The sequence below is a fragment of the Oncorhynchus keta genome, chromosome 20, assembly GCF_023373465.1.
Source record: "Oncorhynchus keta strain PuntledgeMale-10-30-2019 chromosome 20, Oket_V2, whole genome shotgun sequence".
NCBI lineage: Eukaryota > Metazoa > Chordata > Actinopteri > Salmoniformes > Salmonidae > Oncorhynchus > Oncorhynchus keta.
Genome location: NC_068440.1, coordinates 18,918,859 through 18,940,943, shown reverse-complemented (window position 1 = coordinate 18,940,943; position 22,085 = coordinate 18,918,859). Strand labels below are relative to the sequence as shown.

The 22,085-nt window shown below is 47.2% G+C and overlaps 1 protein-coding gene across 1 annotated transcript in view; it reads right to left on the bottom strand.

The window, feature by feature from the left end:
• Positions 1-258: 258 nt before the first annotated feature.
• The window catches only part of LOC118399504 (endonuclease/exonuclease/phosphatase family domain-containing protein 1), a 34,748-nt gene continuing 12,921 nt past the window's right edge, over positions 259-22,085 (bottom strand). The window contains exons 2-7 of the mRNA XM_035795632.2: positions 17,610-17,661; positions 5,127-5,237; positions 1,693-1,821; positions 1,375-1,519; positions 1,023-1,217; positions 259-783 (exon numbers count right to left, since the gene is read on the bottom strand). Of these exons, the coding sequence (XP_035651525.1) occupies positions 596-783; positions 1,023-1,217; positions 1,375-1,519; positions 1,693-1,821; positions 5,127-5,237; positions 17,610-17,661 (820 nt within the window). The 3' untranslated portion in view covers positions 259-595. The remainder of the gene's footprint in view (positions 784-1,022; positions 1,218-1,374; positions 1,520-1,692; positions 1,822-5,126; positions 5,238-17,609; positions 17,662-22,085) is intronic.

Sequence of the window (22,085 nt, the reverse complement as noted above, 5' to 3'; positions counted from 1 at the left end):
AATAGAACAGCTTTAAATGGCTTCAACAGCTAAGCTCCAACCTCCCATTTCACTCACTGACTTAAATGTACTAGTATTACTGTGCAGCAGTGTGCAAGCTATAAGCTACAGCCACTAGGTAGGTCACAGGCACAAGTACAACAGAATCATGTGAAATTCACATTAGTTGTGTTTGCTTGTATCATATTGTATTGAACAAGCTTGGGCTCCGGTGGTTGGATCTCATATCTAAGATCAGTCGACTGGACACAAAGGGAATGTCTGTTCATTTCCTTTTATTTCATATACATATTAAAAATGTTTTTGGCACACTCATGTCTGTCTATAACATACATATATACACACACCTCTTAAATGATTTACTCCAAAACAATGTCATGGTAGTCTACTGTACATTGATAAAGGAAACTAAAAAGGCAATCTCGGTGCTTCAGTTCACATTTGTCAGGTAAATCCACCCTTTGCTCCACTGCAAAAACCAGACCAAAGCAGGATCCAGTCCAGAGCAAAGTCAGGTCAGTTTGACATGTCATGATGCCACAATCTCCCTCCACAAACGCCACATCTGTATGTCCGTGGCGCCGGCGAGTGGTAGTCACCGTTCGTGTTTCGACATACTTTCGCCTCTCTCTACCACGCTAACTCTGTTTCTCAGCTCCTTCAGCGCCACGTCCACAAAGAACTCGGCCATGACAGGACAATGGTCGGACGCCACCCCGCCCCACGACCAGTTGTCAGGTATCCAGGGGTTGGTCAGGCCCTCCCGCACCACCACGCAATGACCTGCAGGGGGCAGCATATACATGGAGATACATACAGGTCAGAGGTTAAACATTCAGATAAAATTCTTGGTGTCACTCAAATCACCCCATAGCCAAGCTCATCACAATAACAGACATGCAAATCGAGCATTCATGTGCCAATGGTTAGATTGGTATCTTATTGCAGTGGGCATAACTAGAACGGTAAGAATGCTACATATTCTGACACACACAGTTACATCTGTAGACAGACAGACGTACCTGCGTAGATCTTCTTCAGTGACCTGCTGACCCAGATGTTGTCCAGACAGAGGGAGCCCTGGGGGAAGCGGGTGCTGATGTTGGTGAACATGTTGGGGGGAACAAGGGGGCTCAGCCGCTCCTTCCTCAGCTGATCTAGCTCACTGCTCTGGGGGGAAAGACCAAAGTCCCCCAACACCACCAGGCCCTTCTGAACTGTCACACAGAAACCACAGATGGACATTAGCCATGTAGCGACATCAAATAACCTAATGCAATACCCTCTTTCTCTTCCTCAGTGGGTTAAGAATAATGAAAGAGAAAGAGGACATAAGTTTGAAAAGACAGAATAGGGTGACCTTTAGCTACTGACCTTTCAGTGCCTTCTGGATACTAGAGGTCAGTCTGTGGGCCTTGACTTCCTCCGAGTGGTGGTTCCTAACGTTGGACTCCTCAGCCCCAGACACGGCCGGAGCTCTCATGTGGACATTGACAATCGTCAGCTCAGACGATCCAATCTAGTCACATATTAATCATTAACATAATGTTAGTCTCTCCGGCAGGACATTATATGGTTATAATGGTATTGATAGGGGCAATAAAATGAGTAATGCATTCTGTTACAGTCATTTTATGATCAACATTTCAGCATAGGGAGATCCCACAAAACACACACTCCCTGTTGACTTACATAAAAGTGGGCAAGATACGGCCGGGCGTGTTTCCCATTGCCGTTGACAACAGGACTCTCCAGGACAGAAGCATCTTTCAGGTCGATCCCAGAAGAGCTGTCCCACAGGAACCCAGAATAACTGACTCCCTGATGGAAGAGATGACAACAGACAGACAGCAGTGAAGAAAGGAGACTAGTCAAACTTCCAGAAAACCCTTGAACCAGAATTGGAGTCAACTCAGTTTTCAGTGAAGTTCCCAATGCCTGAGCTGTCTCTATATTACTAGGGAGAAGGGGGAGGCTAAGTGTTTCCTGATCTGCCCTCTGTAAATATAGAGAGCCTGGGGATGTCTGGCCTGTATACTGAAGATGAAGGCATGGCTGTATCTTTAGTTCTCCTCTCTGTTAGTTAAATGAAGTCTCTCACCTAGGGAAGTATAGGCCTCTCTGAGTTCTGGTGGGTCTGCCCCTGGGGCAGGAGGGGATCATGTGCTGGGGTAATGGGGGGTTAACAGGAGGGTGAGACATGGTCAACATCACAGACAGACAGAGAGATAGACAGACAGAGAGAGCGACAGAGAGCGAGAAACAGACAGATGTGTGTCATAGATAATTAAATCCAGAGAACAAGGCCACTGCAGCGGAGCCTCAGACAGATATGGTCGCCACTGGCTACATCTTCCTGCTGCTAATTCAATGGAGCTTTCTAAACCGTGTGCAGAAAGCAGACACAAACACTTGCACAAAAACTAATCAAATTGCACCACACACACACACACACACCAAAAGCCATTATAAAAACTAATCGAATCGTACACAGAGATCCTGCTCTATAGCGAACAGGTCAGAGCAGCAGCAGAAGAGTTATAGCTCCATTCCAGAGCATCTTCACAATACAATACGGCTCCTTGACAAACTGCAGACGCTGACAGTGGCAGCACTAGGAGAGGGAGGCTGACAATGGCAGGAAGGCTGACAGTGGCAGCACTAGGAGAGGGAGGCTGACAATGGTAGGAAGGCTGACAGTGGCAGCACTAGGAGAGGGAGGCTGACAATGGCAGAAAGGCTGACAGTGGCAGCACTAGGAGAGGGAAGGCTGACAATGGCAGGAAGGCTGACAGTGGCAGGACTAGGAGAGGGAAGGCTGACAATGGCAGGAAGGCTGACAATGGCAGGAAGGCTGACAGTGGCAGGACTAGGAGAGGGAAGGCTGACAATGGCAGGAAGGCTGACAGTGGCAAGACTAGGAGAGAGAGGCTGAGAGTGGCAGGAAGGCTGACAGTGGCAGGAAGGCTGACAGTGGCAGGAAGGCTGACAGTGGCAGGAAGGCTGACAGTGGCAGGACTAGGAGAGGGAGGCTGAGAGTGGCAGGAAGGCTGAGAGTGGCAGGAAGGCTGACAGTGGCAGGAAGGCTGACAGTGGCAGGAAGGCTGACAGTGGCAGGACTAGGAGAGGGAGGCTGACAGTGGCAGGAAGGCTGACAGTGGCAGGAAGGCTGACAGTGGCAGGAAGGCTGACAGTGGCAGGAAGGCTGACAGTGGCAGGAAGGCTGACAGTGGCAGGACTAGGAGAGGGAGGCTGAGAGTGGCAGGAAGGCTGACAGTGGCAGGAAGGCTGACAGTGGCAGCACTAGGAGAGGGAGGCTGACAATGGCAGGAAGGCTGACAGTGGCAGCACTAGGAGAGGGAGGCTGACAATGGCAGGAAGGCTGACAGTGGCAGGAAGGCTGACAGTGGCAGCACTAGGAGAGGGAGGCTGACAATGGCAGGAAGGCTGACAGTGGCAGGACTAGGAGAGGGAGGCTGAGAGTGGCAGGAAGGCTGACAGTGGCAGGAAGGCTGACAGTGGCAGGACTAGGAGAGGGAGGCTGAGAGTGGCAGGAAGGCTGACAGTGGCAGGAAGGCTGACAGTGGCAGGAAGGCTGACAGTGGCAGGAAGGCTGACAGTGGCAGGACTAGGAGAGGGAGGCTGAGAGTGGCAGGAAGGCTGACAGTGGCAGGACTAGGAGAGGGAGGCTGACAGTGGCAGGAAGGCTGACAGTGGCAGGAAGGCTGACAGTGGCAGGAAGGCTGACAGTGGCAGGAAGGCTGACAGTGGCAGGACTAGGAAAGGGAGGCTGGAAGGCTGACAGTGGCAGGACTAGGAGAGGGAGGCTGGAAGGCTGACAGTGGCAGGACTAGGAGAGGGAGGCTGGAAGGCTGACAGTGGCAGGACTAGGAGAGGGAGGCTGAGAGTGGCAGGAAGGCTGACAGTGGCAGGAAGGCTGACAGTGGCAGGAAGGCTGACAGTGGCAGGAAGGCTGACAGTGGCAGGACTAGGAGAGGGAGGCTGGAAGGCTGACAGTGGCAGGACTAGGAGAGGGAGGCTGGAAGGCTGACAGTGGCAGGACTAGGAGAGGGAGGCTGGAAGGCTGACAGTGGCAGGACTAGGAGAGGGAGGCTGGAAGGCTGACAGTGGCAGGACTAGGAGAGGGAGGCTGGAAGGCTGACAGTGGCAGGACTAGGAGAGAGAGGCTGGAAGGCTGACAGTGGCAGGACTAGGAGGGGGAGGGATTTCATGCTGACAGTAGTAGAGGTCAGAGGTGAGGACAGGGCTGGGAGGCTGAGAGTGGCAGGAAGGCTGAGAGTGGCAGGAAGGCTAAGAGTGGCAGGAAGGCTGAGAGTGGCAGGAAGGCTGAGAGTGGCAGGAAGGCTGAGAGTGGCAGGACTAGGAGAGGGAGGCTGGAAGGCTGACAGTGGCAGGACTAGGAGAGGGAGGGATTTCATGCTGATATTACTAGAGGTCAGAGGTGAGGACAGGGCTGGGAGGCTGACAGTAAGTGTGGTCAGAGGGGAGGACTAGGAGGGTTTGTTTACTGACCCCCCTCCACATTATCTATATTATCCTTCTTACTTGACTGGAGCCATCAGGCACAGAGACAGAATAAAGCTCAAGTTTACTTCAAGGGTCAATTTCAAGACGGGCTTCCTTGGAGGTTAAAGACTGCTATCTAGTCCTTGTGGTGTTTGGGAAGACAGAGTGTGTGTGCCCTCAGAGATTCTTTATGGTGTTGGACAGACATTATGGGAACAGAAAGGGCCTCTCTAAGGGTCCCATAAATCAACCAGCTTTAATCATACTGTACTAGACCATCTGACCTTTGACCACTACAGCAGGCCTTAGATCAAGGGATCTATTGTGCCACATCTGGTCACTGTTAACAGACCCTTAGTAAAGAGGTTATGTTTGAGCGTAAAGGGTTAGCACATTTTTCAGTCATAATGTCTGTTTACTTCTGGGCTGTGTGAACTAATTGAGATGGGTGGTCTGTTTCAGATGGGATGTGAGATTGTAAGAGGGGCTGAGGTGGAAGAAACAGAGTGGGAGAGAGACGGAAAGAGAGAGAGAGGGGAAGAGAAGCAAGAAAGACAGAAAATGTGTGTTTCGTGCAGTGAGGTCACAAGTCTCCTTACCTTGTTGGACAGTACTGTGGGTTTCTCAGAGACGGTACTCTTCCAGACCCCCCGTGGTCCTCTCCACTTCCTCACGCTGTCCAACGAGCCCTGGTTCAGTTCCACACAGAACTGCAACACAATAGAGGGATTTGTATTATTACACAACACCAGACTGGACAGACGACCATAGAAAGTGTAGTAGTCATTCAGTCATTCTATTTCTATGCAGTGGGCAATGCAATGGATGTAGGGGCATGTTAAACAGCAGCTGACTGGACATAGCAGTAGTAGATCACAACTACTGTCAACACACTATTTTTGTCTCTGCGTTTATTTATCCGCTACAATCGTTTTTTTAAATAGTCACAGCAGCTATTTAACAACTTGAAATTAGCACCGTTTTTGGTATGAAGTGAAATGACTCCTCAAATGACCTTTTGAAATGACCTAAAATAGTACCATATGATTTGGAAAGAGAAGAAAAATGACCAAATGTATTTTAGTGTGCCTCAGACACCAGCAGTGTTGTAATGTGAGAGGTCACTGAAGAAGTTGGCAGTGATGGAATGGGAGAAGAAAACTTGGTTTTGAGACTGTCTGGCATTCCTTGACTGACCTGCTACCAGGTCCCAGAGGGAGAGCTTCCCTATGGGGGCATAAGAAGAGGGTCCCTTCCCTGGCTCTTACCTCGCCCTCACCTCCACCCCACCCAGGGAGATTGTTGAAGACCATGACATGAATTAACCTATAGCACAGCTGTCATTTCATGCTGGTTATATCCACTCACTTCCCTGTCTTCCTGTTCAGAGAGAAAGAGACACCACAGCAACTGTCATTGATCAGGTCAATTCCCGGTCTCTCATACTGCTCCTATTGTCAGTCTGACTTTCTCCTACTAAGGGGTGTGTGTATCCTCATACTGTCTGCTAATACCGTCTCTCTGACTTGGGAAAGAAAGCTACCTTTACCAGTGACTATCATCAATAAATACCCCATCATTCTCTCCTGCAGGCCCTATATTAATGTCAAGCACCAACTCAAGCTGACACTGTGCCAAGCAGCCTATAATAAAGGACGCTAATAACATTTCAAAGTGGCAGCCGGTAGAAAACAAACAATTTACTATCGTCATGACGCCTGGATCCGGCAGAAGCGGAGAGAGATGAGGATGGATGGAAGGCAGCTATTTCTAGGTTGAACAAACCCACAGCCATAATTCAACCAGTGATGAACCAAGACATGGGTATAGAGGAGGCCTTGGCACAGCTCCCAAAACCTGTGTGTGTGTGTGTGTGTGTGTGTGTGTGTGTGTGTGTGTGTGTGTGTGTGTGTGTGTGTTACAGACATATCTTACACCCAGTACCAGTCAAAAGTTGACACACCTACAGTACTCATTCCAGGGGTTCTTATTCGGACTATTTTCTACATTATGGAATAATAGTTAAGACATCAAAACTAAGAAATAACAAATATGGAATAATGTAGTAACCAAAGAAAAATGTTAAAATCTAAATATTTTGTATATATTTATATTAGGTTCTTCAAAGTAGCCACTGTTTGCCTTGACATCTTTGCAAACTCTTGGCATTCTCTCAACCAGCTTCATGAGGTAGTCACCTGGAATGCTTTTCCAAAGGTCTTGGAGTTCGCCAATAATGCTGAGCACTTTTTGGCAACTTTTCCTTCACTCTGCAATCCAACTCAACCCAAACCCTCAATTGGGCTGAGGTCAGGTTATTGTGGAGGCCAAGTCATCTGATGCAGCACTCCATCACCTCTACTTCTTGGTCTAATAGCCCTTCCACAGCCTGGAGCTGTGTTAGGACATTGTCCTGTTGAAAAACAAATGATTGGCCCACTAAGCGCAAACCAGATGGGATATCGCTGCAGAATGCTGTAGTAGCCATGCTGGTTAAGTTTGCCTTAAATTCTAAATAAATCACAGACAACGTCACCAGCAAAGCACCCTCACACCCCCTCTTCCATGCTTCACGGTGGGAAGCACACATGCGGAGATCATCCGTTCACCTACTCTGCATCTCACAGACACGGCAGTTGGAACCAAAAATCTCAAATTTGGACTCATCAGACCAAAGGACAGATTTCCACCAGGATAATGTCCATCGCTTATGTTTCTTGGCACAAGCAAGTCTCTTCTTATTGGTGTCCTGTGATTCACACAGTCTCCTCTGAACAGTCGATGTTGAGATGTATCCGTTACTTGAACTCTGTGAAGCATTTATTTGGGCTGCAATCTGAGGTGTAGTTAGTTGCCAATTTCTGAGGCTGGTAACTAATGAACTTATCCTCTGCAGCACAGGTAACTCTGGGTCTTCCTTTCCTGTGGCAGTCCTCATGAGAGCCAGTTTCATCATAGCGCTTCATGGTTTTCGTGAGTGCACTTGAAGAAACTTTCAAGGTTGTTGAAATGTTCCGGATTGACTGACCTTCATATCTTTAAGTAATGATGGACTGTTGTCTCTTTGCTTATTTGAGCTGTTCTTGCCATAATATGGAATTGGGTCTTTTACCAAATTGGGCTTTCTGTAAACCACCCCTACCTTGTCACTACACAATTGATTGGCTAAAATGCATTAAGGAAAGAAATTCCACAAATTAACAAGGCACACCTTTTAACTGAAATGCATTCCAGGTGACTACCTCATGAAGCTGGTTGAGAGAATGCCAAGAGTGTGCAAAGCTGACATCAAGGCAAAGGGTGGCTATTTGAAGAATCTGTTAACACTTTTTTGGTTACTACATGTTCCCATGTGTTATTTCATAGTTGATGTCTTCACTTTATTATACAAAGTAGAAGACAGAGAAATTTAAGAAAAACCCTTGAATGAGTAGGTGTGTCCAAACGTTTGACTGGTACTATATGTGTGTAATCACCTAGCTAGCACAGATGGAGATTGCCATCTACAGTAAACTAAATGTTTTATCCCGGAATAAAATGGAGTCAAATTGTTCAATTCCGTAAAGGTAATTATCTAATTTAAGTTGATCGGTGTTGATCAATACTGTGAATGGGGGCCATAAAATAATTTCTGGTCACCATGGAGACCACGGATGTGTAGTGCAGTAAAAAGGGAGGCGCTGTGAAATATTTCTTAAATCTATCCTGAATATGATTGAGTCGCATTATTTAAAAAATAAAACTACTTTAACAGGTTACTCCCTACAACCACAGGCAGACTGACAGTCCATTTTCTCCAGCTCAGTTATAGTTCCTCAGTCTCTACTCTGCAGCTACGCTTGAAACATGAGTAGACAACATACCACTTCACACACTCAGAAGGGTTGGGATTCAAAGCATAACAGTTCAGATTTTCCAGACCCTGTCGATTTGTTGTTTGTAACTGATATGCTGCTACTGACGTAGATTTCCAGTGGCCAGAATCCTCTTGGTATGGATAACAGTCCAGCTGGCTGGCTGGCTGGCTGGCACACACGCACGCACACGCTTGTTTTAGCAGCAGTGAGTAAGAGGAAATTAAGCTTAATTTCCAATCGTTACAAGTTTTAATGGAAATAAGGAATAATCGCTGTGGCAAATAAAAACATGTCCACTGTCCACCATGTTGCGTCAATAGATAATATAGGTCTGAGGGAAAGAAAACAAAGGAAGTGTGTAGGTGTGTGAAACGGGAAGAGAGAAAGTGTGGGTGTGTATTAGTGTGTGAGAGTGAAATGGTAAATAGTGAAGCATTCCGCTTCGCTCCACAGGTAGTATCACATTTTCATTTAATTTCATTACAGCACAACGGTTTGATTTGTTTGATCGTAGCTAGCTACATAGCTAGCTACATAGCCGTCTTTGTATCAAAGATAATTGTGTAGTCTAGAGCGATTTTCTAGGTTAGCTAGCCAGCTATTGTCGTTCTTTTAACGCAACGTAACGTAATCAACACTGCTAGCTAGCCCCCGAATAGCAGCACTGTAGAAACTATTACACTCAACGGAACGACTTGATTAGTGTAGTGTCAACAACGCAGCCACTGCCAGCTAGCCTACTTCAGCAGTACTGTATCATTTTAGTCAATAAGATTCTTGCTACGTAAGCTTAACTTTCTGAACATTCGAGACGTGTAGTCCACTTGTCATTCCAATCTCCTTGCATTAGCGTAGCCTCTTCTGTAGCCTGTCAACTATGTGTCTGTCTGTCCCTGTTCTCTCCTCTCTGCACAGACCATACAAACGCTCCACACCGCGTGGCCGCGACCACCCTAATCTGGTGGTCCCAGCGCGCACGACCCACGTGGAGTTCCAGGTCTCCGGTAGCCTCTGGAACTGCCGATCTTCGGCCAACAAGGCAGAGTTCATCTCAGCCTATGCCTCCCTCCAGTCCCTCGACTTCTTGGCACTGACGGAAACATGGATCACCACAGATAACACTGCTACTCCTACTACTCTCTCTTCGTCCGCCCACGTGTTCTCGCACACCCCGAGAGCTTCTGGTCAGCGGGGTGGTGGCACCGGGATCCTCATCTCTCCCAAGTGGTCATTCTCTCTTTCTCCCCTTACCCATCGGTCTATCGCCTCCTTTGAATTCCATGCTGTCACAGTTACCAGCCCTTTCAAGCTTAACATCCTTATCATTTATCGCCCTCCAGGTTCCCTCGGAGAGTTCATCAATGAGCTTGATGCCTTGATAAGCTCCTTTCCTGAGGACGGCTCACCTCTCACAGTTCTGGGCGACTTTAACCTCCCCACGTCTACCTTTGACTCATTCCTCTCTGCCTCCTTCTTTCCACTCCTCTCCTCTTTTGACCTCACCCTCTCACCTTCCCCCCCTACTCACAAGGCAGGCAATACGCTCGACCTCATCTTTACTAGATGCTGTTCTTCCACTAACCTCATTGCAACTCCCCTCCAAGTCTCCGACCACTACCTTGTATCCTTTTCCCTCTCGCTCTCATCCAACACTTCCCACACTGCCCCTACTCGGATGGTATCGCGCCGTCCCAACCTTCGCTCTCTCTCCCCCGCTACTCTCCTCTTCCATCCTATCATCTCTTCCCTCTGCTCAAACCTTCTCCAACCTATCTCCTGATTCTGCCTCCTCAACCCTCCTCTCCTCCCTTTCTGCATCCTTTGACTCTCTATGTCCCCTATCCTCCAGGCCGGCTCGGTCCTCCCCTCCCGCTCCGTGGCTCGACGACTCATTGCGAGCTCACAGAACAGGGCTCCGGGCAGCCGAGCGGAAATGGAGGAAAACTCGCCTCCCTGCGGACCTGGCATCCTTTCACTCCCTCCTCTCTACATTTTCCTCCTCTGTCTCTGCTGCTAAAGCCACTTTCTACCACTCTAAATTCCAAGCATCTGCCTCTAACCCTAGGAAGCTCTTTGCCACCTTCTCCTCCCTCCTGAATCCTCCTCCCCCTCCCCCCTCCTCCCTCTCTGCAGATGACTAAGTCAACCATTTTGAAAAGCCTGCCCGCTTGACCCTATCCCCTCCTCTCTTCTCCAGACCATTTCCGGAGACCTTCTCCCTTACCTCACCTCGCTCATCAACTCATCCCTGACCGCTGGCTACGTCCCTTCCGTCTTCAAGAGAGCGAGAGTTGCACCCCTTCTGAAAAAACCTACACTCGATCCCTCCGATGTCAACAACTACAGACCAGTATCCCTTCTTTCTTTTCTCTCCAAAACTCTTGAACGTGCCGTCCTTGGCCAGCTCTCCCGCTATCTCTCTCTGAATGACCTTCTTGATCCAAATCAGTCAGGTTTCAAGACTAGTCATTCAACTGAGACTGCTCTTCTCTGTATCACGGAGGCGCTCCGCACTGCTAAAGCTAACTCTCTCTCCTCTGCTCTCATCCTTCTAGACCTATCGGCTGCCTTCGATACTGTGAACCATCAGATCCTCCTCTCCACCCTCTCCGAGTTGGGCATCTCCGGCGCGGCCCACGCTTGGATTGCGTCCTACCTGACAGGTCGCTCCTACCAGGTGGCGTGGCGAGAATCTGTCTCCTCACCACGCGCTCTCACCACTGGTGTCCCCCAGGGCTCTGTTCTAGGCCCTCTCCTATTCTCGCTATACACCAAGTCACTTGGCTCTGTCATAACCTCACATGGTCTCTCCTATCATTGCTATTCAGACGACACACAATTAATCTTCTCCTTTCCCCCTTCTGATGACCAGGTGGCGAATCGCATCTCTGCATGTCTGGCAGACATATCAGTGTGGATGACGGATCACCACCTCAAGCTGAACCTCGGCAAGACGGAGCTACTCTTCCTCCCAGGGAAGGACTGCCCGTTCCATGATCTCGCCATCACGGTTGACAACTCCATTGTGTCCTCCTCCCAGAGCGCTAAGAACCTTGGCGTGATCCTGGACAACACCCTGTTGTTCTCAACTAACATCAAGGCGGTGGCCCGTTCCTGTAGGTTCATGCTCTACAACATCCGCAGAGTACGACCCTGCCTCACACAGGAAGCGGCGCAGGTCCTAATCCAGGCACTTGTCATCTCCCGTCTGGATTACTGCAACTCGCTGTTGGCTGGGCTCCCTGCCTGTGCCATTAAACCCCTACAACTCATCCAGAACGCCGCAGCCCGTCTGGTGTTCAACCTTCCCAAGTTCTCTCACGTCACCCCGCTCCTCCGCTCTCTCCACTGGCTTCCAGTTGAAGCTCGCATCCGCTACAAGACCATGGTGCTTGCCTACGGAGCTGTGAGGGGAACGGCACCTCAGTACCTCCAGGCTCTGATCAGGCCCTACACCCAAACAAGGGCACTGCGTTCATCCACCTCTGGCCTGCTCGCCTCCCTACTACTGAGGAAGTACAGTTCCCGCTCAGCCCAGTCAAAACTGTTCGCTGCTCTGGCCCCCCAATGGTGGAACAAACTCCCTCACGACGCCAGGACAGCGGAGTCAATCACCACCTTCCGGAGACACCTGAAACCCCACCTCTTTAAGGAATACCTGGGATAGGATAAAGTAATCCTTCTCACCCCCCTTAAAAGATTTAGATGCACTATTGTAAAGTGGCTGTTCCACTGGATGTCATAAGGTGAATGCACCAATTTGTAAGTCGCTCTGGATAAGAGCGTCTGCTAAATGACTTAAATGTAAATGTAAATGTAAATGTAGTGTGGGTGTGTTGTGATGTAACCAACTGGCTAGATGATGGCTACCCCACCATGTTACTCTACTTCTGCATGTTGTTTAAGGCACCTCTGGGTCAGATTTAACCCAGGGTTAAGGATAACACTGCGCTAAGAAAATGTGTGTGTGAAAGTCCCTAATGTCAGTCAGGTGGACAAAGTTGTGGTTTTGAACTTCAAACTAGCGAAGTCTGGTAAACAACTAGAATAAGACCAAGACTGATATTTTGGGGGAAAAGACTCCTCATCGCTCAGTAATTCACCAAACCACAGAAGGTTCCTTAGCTACAAAACAGGGGAAAAAAGTGACTAATACTGCTTCACGTGCTTCGAGTGACTAAAGAGTGAAAAATGTCAACTGTTAGTAAACATGCCAACTCAAACTGTCGGTTTAGTCAGTGTGTGGTGCGTGATGCAGCATCACAGATGTAGACCTGTTGACTATAGAGAGTGTTGACTATATAGAGATTAATGTGTTGACTATATAGATGTGTTGACCATATAGAGATTAAAGGAAAACGTTATGGGGGGCTGGTCGAGTGGTAGTGTTGCCGTCCCTGAACCACATTGTCCTGAGGCAGAAGTTCAATCCCCCGTTCCACCACTCACTTTATTCCTCTCATTTTATCATCTTTATCGGTCAATCAGTTCTTGACACAAATCGGTGCGCCTGACACCTACTACTATACCCCATTCAAAATCTGTTGTCTTTCCCATTCACCTGCTGAATGGCACACATACAGCATCCATGTCTCTATTGTCTCAAGGCTTAAAACTCCTTTAACCTGTCTCCTCCCCTTCCTCTATACTGATTGAAGTGGATTTAACAAGTGACACCAATAAGGGATCATAGCTTTCACCTGGATTCACCTGGTCAGTCTGTTATTGAAAGAGTAGGTACAGTTAATGTTTGTACACTCAGTGTATGTATTTTAACATTTTAATGTGACTCCCATGTAGGCCTACATTTACAGTTATATCTTGCTTTGTCTTATCATGGGGGAACTCTCCACTGCAAGTTATGAAACCAGAAAAGGTGATTTCAGTTTTTGAATTGTACAGAATATTCCAAGTTGTGAAATTCCAGTGGGCAGTTAAATCTCTACAGGGAGTTGAGGAATGGAGGGAAAAGACAAGGAAGACCGGTGTGGTGTTGGAGTCGTGACTGAGACCATTTCTGGGAGCTTGAGGAGCCTGTGGGTTTGGACATAATGGTTCTGATTTCACACACACACACTTCGTGACTCACTGGCTGCCTGTACTGCAGCGATAGAGGGAGGGCACATTTTATCTGTAGAAGATGAGGAAAGAGAAATAGAGCGAGATGGATCATTTCTCTTTATAAAGCATCCTCCAATCCAGCTCTCTTCTCTGCCTTAGGAAAGAATATCTTCCTCTCACCTCCATTTTCTCTCTCTCCCACTCTCCTTTCCTCTCTTTTTTTAGAAAGAAATGATCAATCCCTCTCTTCAGAGAGGAGCTTTCACTCCAACTCTCTCTCTCGCTCTGAGAGACAGCAGCTCTGCTCTGTCGACCTAGTTCTCTCTCCAGGAGCGCCTCACGTTCACATACTGTACCAGACAGACGGGCGGCTCATCTCTCTCCCTCTCATCCCAAACAGCTCCTACAGCTGTTACTAAAAGTCTGCTCCAGCACTGATATAAACAACATTATTGGGGCGGCAGGGTAGCCTAGTGGTTAGAGCGTTGGACTAGTAACCGCTAGGTTGCAAGTTCAAATCCCCGAGCTGACAAGGTACAAATCTGTCGTTCTGCCCCTGAACAGGCAGTTAACCCACTGTTCCTAGGACGTCATTGAAAATAAGAATTTGTTCTTAACTGACTTGCCTGGTTAAATAAAGGTAAAATAAAAAAAATAAAAAAATTAACTGGGTGGTTCGAGCAGTGAAAGCTGATTGGCTGACAGCCAATTTTAGTGTATCAAAACATGATTTTTTTTTACTGGTCTAATTATTTTGGTGACCATTTTATAATTTATAATAGTAATAAGGCACCTCGGGGGTTTGTGGTATATGGCTTTGCGTTGTGCCTAAGGACTGCCCGTAGCCGTGGTATTTTGGCCATATACCAAACCCCCTCGGGCCTTATTACTTAAATATAATTTACAGACACTGGTTTAGGACCTAGACAGGGTTCCTAATAATCTCCAATGCCAACATACAGTGCCTTCTGAAAATATTCAGACCCCTGGCCATTTTCCACATTTTGTTACAGCCTTATTCTAAAATTGCTTCATTAAAACAAATCCATCAGCAATCTACATAGAATACCCCAAAACGACAAAGTGAAAACAGGTTTTTAGACATTTTTGCAAATGTAAAAAGACCATTTCCTAGGAGACTCGAAATTGATCTCAGGTGCATCCGTTTTCATTAATCATCGTTGAGATGTTTCTACAGCTTCATTGGAGTCCACCCATGGGACATTCAATTGATTGGACATGATTTGGAAAGTCACACCTGTTTATATACGGTCCCATAGTTGACAATGCATGTCAGAGCAAAAAAATAAGCCATGAGGTCGAAGGAATTGTCCGTAGAGCTCCAAGACAGGATTGTGTCGAGGCACAGATCTGGGGAACCATCTCAGCAGCACTTCTTCCATTTAAGAATGATGGATGCCAGTGTGTTCTTGGGGCCCTTCAATGCTGCAGATATTTTTTGGTACCCTTCCCCAGATCTCAACACAATCCTGTCTTGGAGCTCTACGGACAATTCCGTCAACCTCATGGCTTTGTTCGATCTTGGATATGCGCTATAGATAGCATCATGCTGTGGGAATGTTTTTCAGCAGCAGGGACTGGGAGACTAGTCAGGATCAAGGCAAAGATGAACAGAGCAAAGTACAGCAAGATCCTTGATGAAAACCTGCTCCAGAGTCCTCAGGCCCTAAGACTGGGGCAAATGTTTTACCGTCCAACAGGACACAGAGCCTAAGCACACAGCCAAGACATCGCAGGAGTAGCTTCAGGATAAGTCTTTAAATGTCCTTGAGTGGCCCAGTCAGAGCCCAGACTTGAACATCTCTGGAGAGACCTGAAAATATCGGTGCAGCAACTCTCCCCATCCAACCTGACAGAGTTTGAGAGAATCTGCAGAAAAGAATGGGAGAAACTCTACAAATACAGATGTGCCAAGCTTGTAGCTTCAAACCCCAAGTGGCGCAGCAGTCTAAAGCACTGCATCTCAGTGCTAGAGGCCTCACTACAGACACCCTGGTTCGAATCCAGGCTGTATCACAACCGGCCGTGATTAGGAGTCCCGTAGGACGGCGCACAATTGGCCCAGCATCGTCCGGGTTTGGCCGGTGTAGGCCTTCATTGTAAATAAGAATTTGTTCTTGACTGACTTGCCTAGCTAAATAAAGGTTCCATTTAAAAAAGTAAAAATGAAATATCCATTAAGACTGAAGGCTGTAATCACTGCCAAAGGTGCTTCAACATAGTACTAAGTAAAGGGTCTGAATACTTATGTTAATGTAATATTTCAGGTTTCTATTTTTTATAAATTAGCTAAATTGTTTAAAAACCAGTTTTTGCTTTGTCATTATGGGGTATTGTGTATTGTGTATTGATTGACGGGGGGGGGGACATTTAATCCATTTTAGAATGACATTGTGTCGATTGATGTTATGTTAACATCACAAAATGTGGAAAAAGTCAAGGGGTCTGAATACTTTCTGAAACACATTGTATACTTCTGAACACACAAATGATCTTCAGACTATATCTGAAATCTATAGATCTATTTAACTAATTGCTTCATTATGGTACATCAGGCAGTCCTTAGAGAGAGGACCTTCTCTGACTTCTCTGTCCACAGCTTCATTATCCTAACCTCATGACCAAAGTAGAGTGCAGACATACATAGAGAACCCCTAATGGGTTGAGGACATTACATAACATTCAGTAATAGAGAATCAGGTTACTCTTCCAGGGCAGTGTCTCTTATCTCTGTCTCTCTCTCTACACGTAGCAACCACCAACTTATTTATAGCGGTGAAAGCACAGGAGGCTGGCCTCACAAGTTCACTCTAAATTTAAGCCTGGAAATAGAATATAGTTTACACCGAGGGAGCCAGAGAGAGAGGGGCAGAGCGCAAGAGAGATAGAGCGAGAGGGGCAGAGCGCAAGAGAGAGAGAGCGAGAGGGGCAGAGCGCAAGAGAGAGAAGGGCAGAGCACAAGAGAGAGAGAGAGCGCGCGGGGCAGAGCTCAAAAGAGAGCGCTAGAGGGGCAGAGCTCAAAAGAGAGCGCTAGAGGGGCAGAGCTCAAAAGAGAGGGGCAGAGCTCAAAAGCGAGGGGCAGAGCTCAAAAGCGAGCGCTAGAGGGGCAGAGCTCAAAAGCAAGCGCTAGAGGGGCAGAGCTCAAAAGCGAGCGCTAGAGGGGCAGAGCTCAAAAGCGAGCGCTAGAGGGGCAGAGCTCAAAAGCGAGCGCTAGAGGGGCAGAGCTCAAAAGCGAGCGCTAGAGGGGCAGAGCTCAAAAGAGAGCGCTAGAGGGGCAGAGCTCAAAAGAGAGCGCTAGAGGGGCAGAGCTCAAAAGAGAGCGCTAGAGGGGCAGAGCTCAAAAGAGAGCGCTAGAGGGGCAGAGCTCAAAAGAGAGCGCTAGAGGGGCAGAGCTCAAAAGAGAGCGCTAGAGGGGCAGAGCTCAAAAGAGAGCGCTAGAGGGGCAGAGCTCAAAAGAGAGCGCTAGAGGGGCAGAGCTCAAAAGAGAGCGCTAGAGGGGCAGAGCTCAAAAGAGAGCTAGAGGGGCAGAGCTCAAAAGAGAGCTAGAGGGGCAGAGCTCAAAAGAGAGCTAGAGGGGCAGAGCTCAAAAGAGAGCTAGAGGGGCAGAGCTCAAAAGAGAGCTAGAGGGGCAGAGCTCAAAAGAGAGCTAGAGGGGCAGAGCTCAAAAGAGAGCTAGAGGGGCAGAGCTCAAAAGAGAGCTAGAGGGGCAGAGCTCAAAAGAGAGCTAGAGGGGCAGAGCTCAAAAGAGAGCTAGAGGGGCAGAGCTCAAAAGAGAGCTAGAGGGGCAGAGCTCAAAAGAGAGCTAGAGGGGCAGAGCTCAAAAGAGAGCTAGAGGGGCAGAGCTCAAAAGAGCGAGGGGCAGAGCGCAAGAGAACGAGGGGCAGAGCATAAGAGAGAGGAGAAAAAGCAGGAGAGAGAGCGAGAAAGAATTGTGCATAATTGAGAAAGAACAGAAGGTTAAGTGGGTGGGTGAGAGAGAGAACAATGGAGGTTCTCTACATGTTTTTAATGACAAGAGCATCTCATAATTATCACGAACATAAAGATTCTGTACTGGTGGACTAATCGGTACACAGAACTTTGCTCCCCAAATCAATAAGTTATTTGTTCTAGTAGGTGAAGAAAGGGATTGCTACACTGTACCTTGTCAAGGGCTTCCCGATCTATCAGGTCTTGTACTGCCAGTAACTTGATGCTGGAGAGAGAGAGAGAGAGAGAGAGAGACACGGATGCATCAACAAAACAGAGAATCGTCTCTGTTATCAAAGCTGACTTTTGTGTTATTAGCCATATGATAGGGTAGTATATACACACACCAGTTCTGGTAATAGAAGAGGCCACTGCATTATTAACACAGAGGGCCTCCCTACACATCCAGGATCCTCCTGATTCTACAACACATAACACGACTCAGTCTTTTCCCTGTGTCTCAAATGGAATACTATTGTCCCTGCATAGTGCACTATACACAGCGGCTCTCATCCAAAGTAGCGCACTAGGGAATAGGGTGCCATTTCGGATGCATACAACATTTATTATGCAGAGAAAAGCAGAGAGGGGGAAGAGTAGACTTTGGACTGCAAGCCCAGGAGATTGTACATACAAACGCATTGGTGCAGAGATGGGGTGGAACCTACTTTACGAGCCCATAAACATTCATCTGTTTACTTTCTAATTGTTTTTCCAGCCTACTAGTCAGCGTGATAAAACAAAATGGCAAAGCATAAGCACTATTTTCTCTCCCCCGTCCTGGTCCTCGTTTTGCTCCATCCTGCTGCACACACACACTGTTCTCAACTCCCCCTAACTCACTCAGATTCACACAACTGCTGGCTATTAACTAAATGAGCAAACAAAATATTCCTCATTGGTTCACTGACTCAGACTTGTTTTTAAATTAACCCCAGAGAAACCTAATTTGGTAATACCTTTTTACATTTAAAAAAAATGCTAATTTCAACAGAGAGCTTAGACTATGGACTAGAGTTGTAACAGAAGAGGTAAAAACACTTTGGCCTATTTCACAGATGGGATTACACACACACACACACCTCCCCCTGTGTGGATATGTCTCCTCACGCATAACTGCACATCCTCGGTCACCATAGCAACCAAGTACAGTGTTTTATAGCCCTCTGTCCACAGTATTGATCAAGGCTGATTAACTTTAATTAGATCATTAAATCTAAGGCAGTGAAAAACGAGACTTTTCTCCAGGCTAAAAAACATGTAGACTAGTGTATTTTATGCCTATTGTGATGACTCTCTCCATGTGCTTGGTGATAACCCCCCCCCCCCAACCCACTAAAAGGGAGGCAGCTAAATGAGGTTGCTGTGGCCCACATGTACTCCATGAATGAATAAAACCTGTTGGGATAACAGTTATGAAGTCAGACACAATAAATGTATGTGAATCCAGCAGAATCTATAATACCACAAATAATGACAGGGAAGGCTGCTCTGCTGACACTGACAAACTGGGATTAATAGAAAAATGGCCTTGTCTAGAATGCAATCAATCTAATCGAGGCCTATGAAAAGGGGAGACACATACTGTAGGCTATGACGTTTAACCTGGAGGAAATTGTCACCAAAAAAAAATAATTTAAAAATTTCAAGAGAAAGAACTCACCCAATGAAGACCGTGAATAGGTGCACTCACCGGGATATTTATTTAATTTCAACTTTTTTTAACCTGGTTGGCCAGTTGAGAACAAGTGGCAATAAAATAAGCTATTGAGCAAACAGTAGCCAACTGGGATTTGAGGATTTTGATAGCCTAAAGAAAGAGACAGGTTTGAGTATATTCTTGGTCTCCTCTGTTTTTCTAGCGATTGTATTATGAAATATTGCGATAGGCTTATTTAAGATGCTTTCACTGACAGCCGCAAATCAACAAATCAGCCATTTGAAATGCTGCGCACGCTGCACACTACCCTGACTCGAGATTATGCCCTGGCCTTGCGATTTTCATACAATCGATAGCCATCTTTTAAAGAAGCTAATGATCCTCTGTGGCTTAAATCATGCTCTCTGGTGTAGTGTTTTTTGTATACACAGGAGTCATTTTATAATTTTGGCAAGGTCAATTCAATTGACTTTAGATGAAGCTGCATAAAACAGTTTGCCGTTAGGCAAGTAGATTTACAAGGCCGAGTTCAAATGCCGACATCAAATTCAACGCAATCGGCTCACGGCCTAAACAACTGACAGGTGGTGCCGAAATACTTTCTGTGGCACACAGAGTCAAATCATTTCTATAGAACAAACTTTGGCAACCAAAGTGAATAATTCATGTTTGTGTGTTACATTAAACATAGAGGGAGTCAAATGTAGGCAAGCAAACGTTTCAGAACAACAAGTCGAATAAGACATGGGAGAGAGAAGACTAATTTTGTCAAAGAGACTTATTTATAGACTAATACAGTTGAAACAAGTAGCCAAACCGAAAACCGCAGACATTACTAGTGCCTCCCCCGCGATCAAACCACAGACATTACTAGTGCCCCCCCCGCGATCAAACCACAGACATTACTAGTTCCCCCCGCGATCAAACCACAGACATTTCTATTGCCCCCCTCCCCCCGCGATCAAACCACAGACATTTCTAGTGCCTCCCCCGCGATCAAACCACTGACATTACTAGTGCCTCCCCCCGCGATCAAACCACAGACATTACTAGTGCCTCCCCCCGCGATCAAACCACAGACATTACTAGTGCCCCCCGCGATCAAACCACAGACATTTCTATTGCCCCCCCCCCCCGCGATCAAACCACAGACATTTCTAGTGCCTCCCCGCGATCAAACCACTGACATTACTAGTGCCTCCCCCGCGATCAAACCACAGACATTACTAGTGCCTCCCCCCGCGATCAAACCACAGACATTACTAGTGCCCCCCGCGATCAAACCACAGACATTTCTATTGCCCCCCCCGCGATCAAACCACAGACATTTCTAGTGCCTCCCCGCGATCAAACCACTGACATTACTAGTGCCTCCCCCGCGATCAAACCACTGACATTACTTGTGCCTCCCCGCGATCAAACCACAGACATTACTAGTGCCTCCCCGCGATCAAACCACAGACATTTCTAGTGCCTCCCCGCAAATCAAACCGCAGACATTACTAGTGCCTCCCCGGGGTCAAACCGCAGACATTACTAGTGCCTCCCCGCGATCAAACCGCAGACATTACTAGTGCCTCCCCCGCGATCAAACCGCAGACATTACTAGTGCCTCCCCCCCCGCGATCAAACCGCAGACATTACTAGTGCCTCCCCCACGATCAAACCGCAGACATTACTAGTGCCTCCCCCGCGATCAAACCGCAGACATTACTAGTGCCTCCCCCGCGATCAAACCAACATAAAAATATCAAATGAAACGCAGCCTAACATGATCATTGATAGCTGCCTTGAAGGACACAAATAAAAACATGCTTTCTGCTACTAAGATCAGTGAAATGGAGGCTAAACTGACAGTGAAGAGCAGAAATCAACTAGCAAGCAAGTCACTGCAATGACGAATTGAGTGTGCGCGTTCACGCGAAGGGGGGTAGAATTCTGGCAGGGGGAGATTTTCGGCACAACACTGGCAAACTGTCTGGCACCATCTCTGCTTCTGCTTCCTTAGAAATGCGTGCAGGCTGGCAGATTCTCTCCAAGCGATGCTCCACATTGTCCTCAAGTAATCCTTTCAATACGCTAAACAACCGTTGCATTTTAAATTATGATTGTAAATGATTTTAGTATACTTTTTTTGAGGCCTACTTTTCCATTTTTTGGTCTTGAGCTAGGATATGGTGACCTGGGGTCTCGTACATGAATATGTATCAGCAGACAGGACACCTAGATTGATTCTAATTCCAGCATAGAGCTCAGTCACTGTGGATGTGAATGGAGAAGTAGACTGGTGACCTTGGGAATAGCAGGATCAGTGCCCTGGCTCCCTCTACTCCCAACGAGTCTCAGTAGGTCGGTGGTTTCCCAGCGGTTATTACAGGACATTACGCAACACGGCTGCTGAGTCTGTTCGAACTTTGACCCTTTATGCCACGCCGCATAAGAGCATCTGCTGATATAAATGGAAACAATGCACAGGTCAACGTTAGCCTCCCGGTCTGCTCTGTGCGGGAATGATTGGGTGGAGGAGGTTCACTGGAGCACCTCGTCCATAAAAAGAGAGAGGGAATGAAATGAAGAGCATAAAAAGACAGACGACAGATGAGACTAAGCTGATAACAGACAAGAGTCTCCACCCAGGGATGAGACTATTTCACAGTCGTGTATATAGACTGATTGTAAACGGAGACAAATTACAACAATGTACAATGGACCCATTTGCAAAAAGTAACAATCCAGCACTTCAGAAGCATTTATTTTATCCTACAAATACATTAGCTTTTGTTGCCATCTTCAAAATGGTTTGATGCTTTTGTTTACCCACCACAATCGTTTTCCACCCTGCCCTAACACACAAATTCTTTCATAATAGATTGTGAGAGATAGATGTTTGTGGTCTTTTATCAAAACAGGAAGTGTGGAATCAGTGATTGTGAATAGAAACAGGTCTGGAGCCAGAGCTCTGTAGGAGGGTGACGACACCCCTTCCCCAC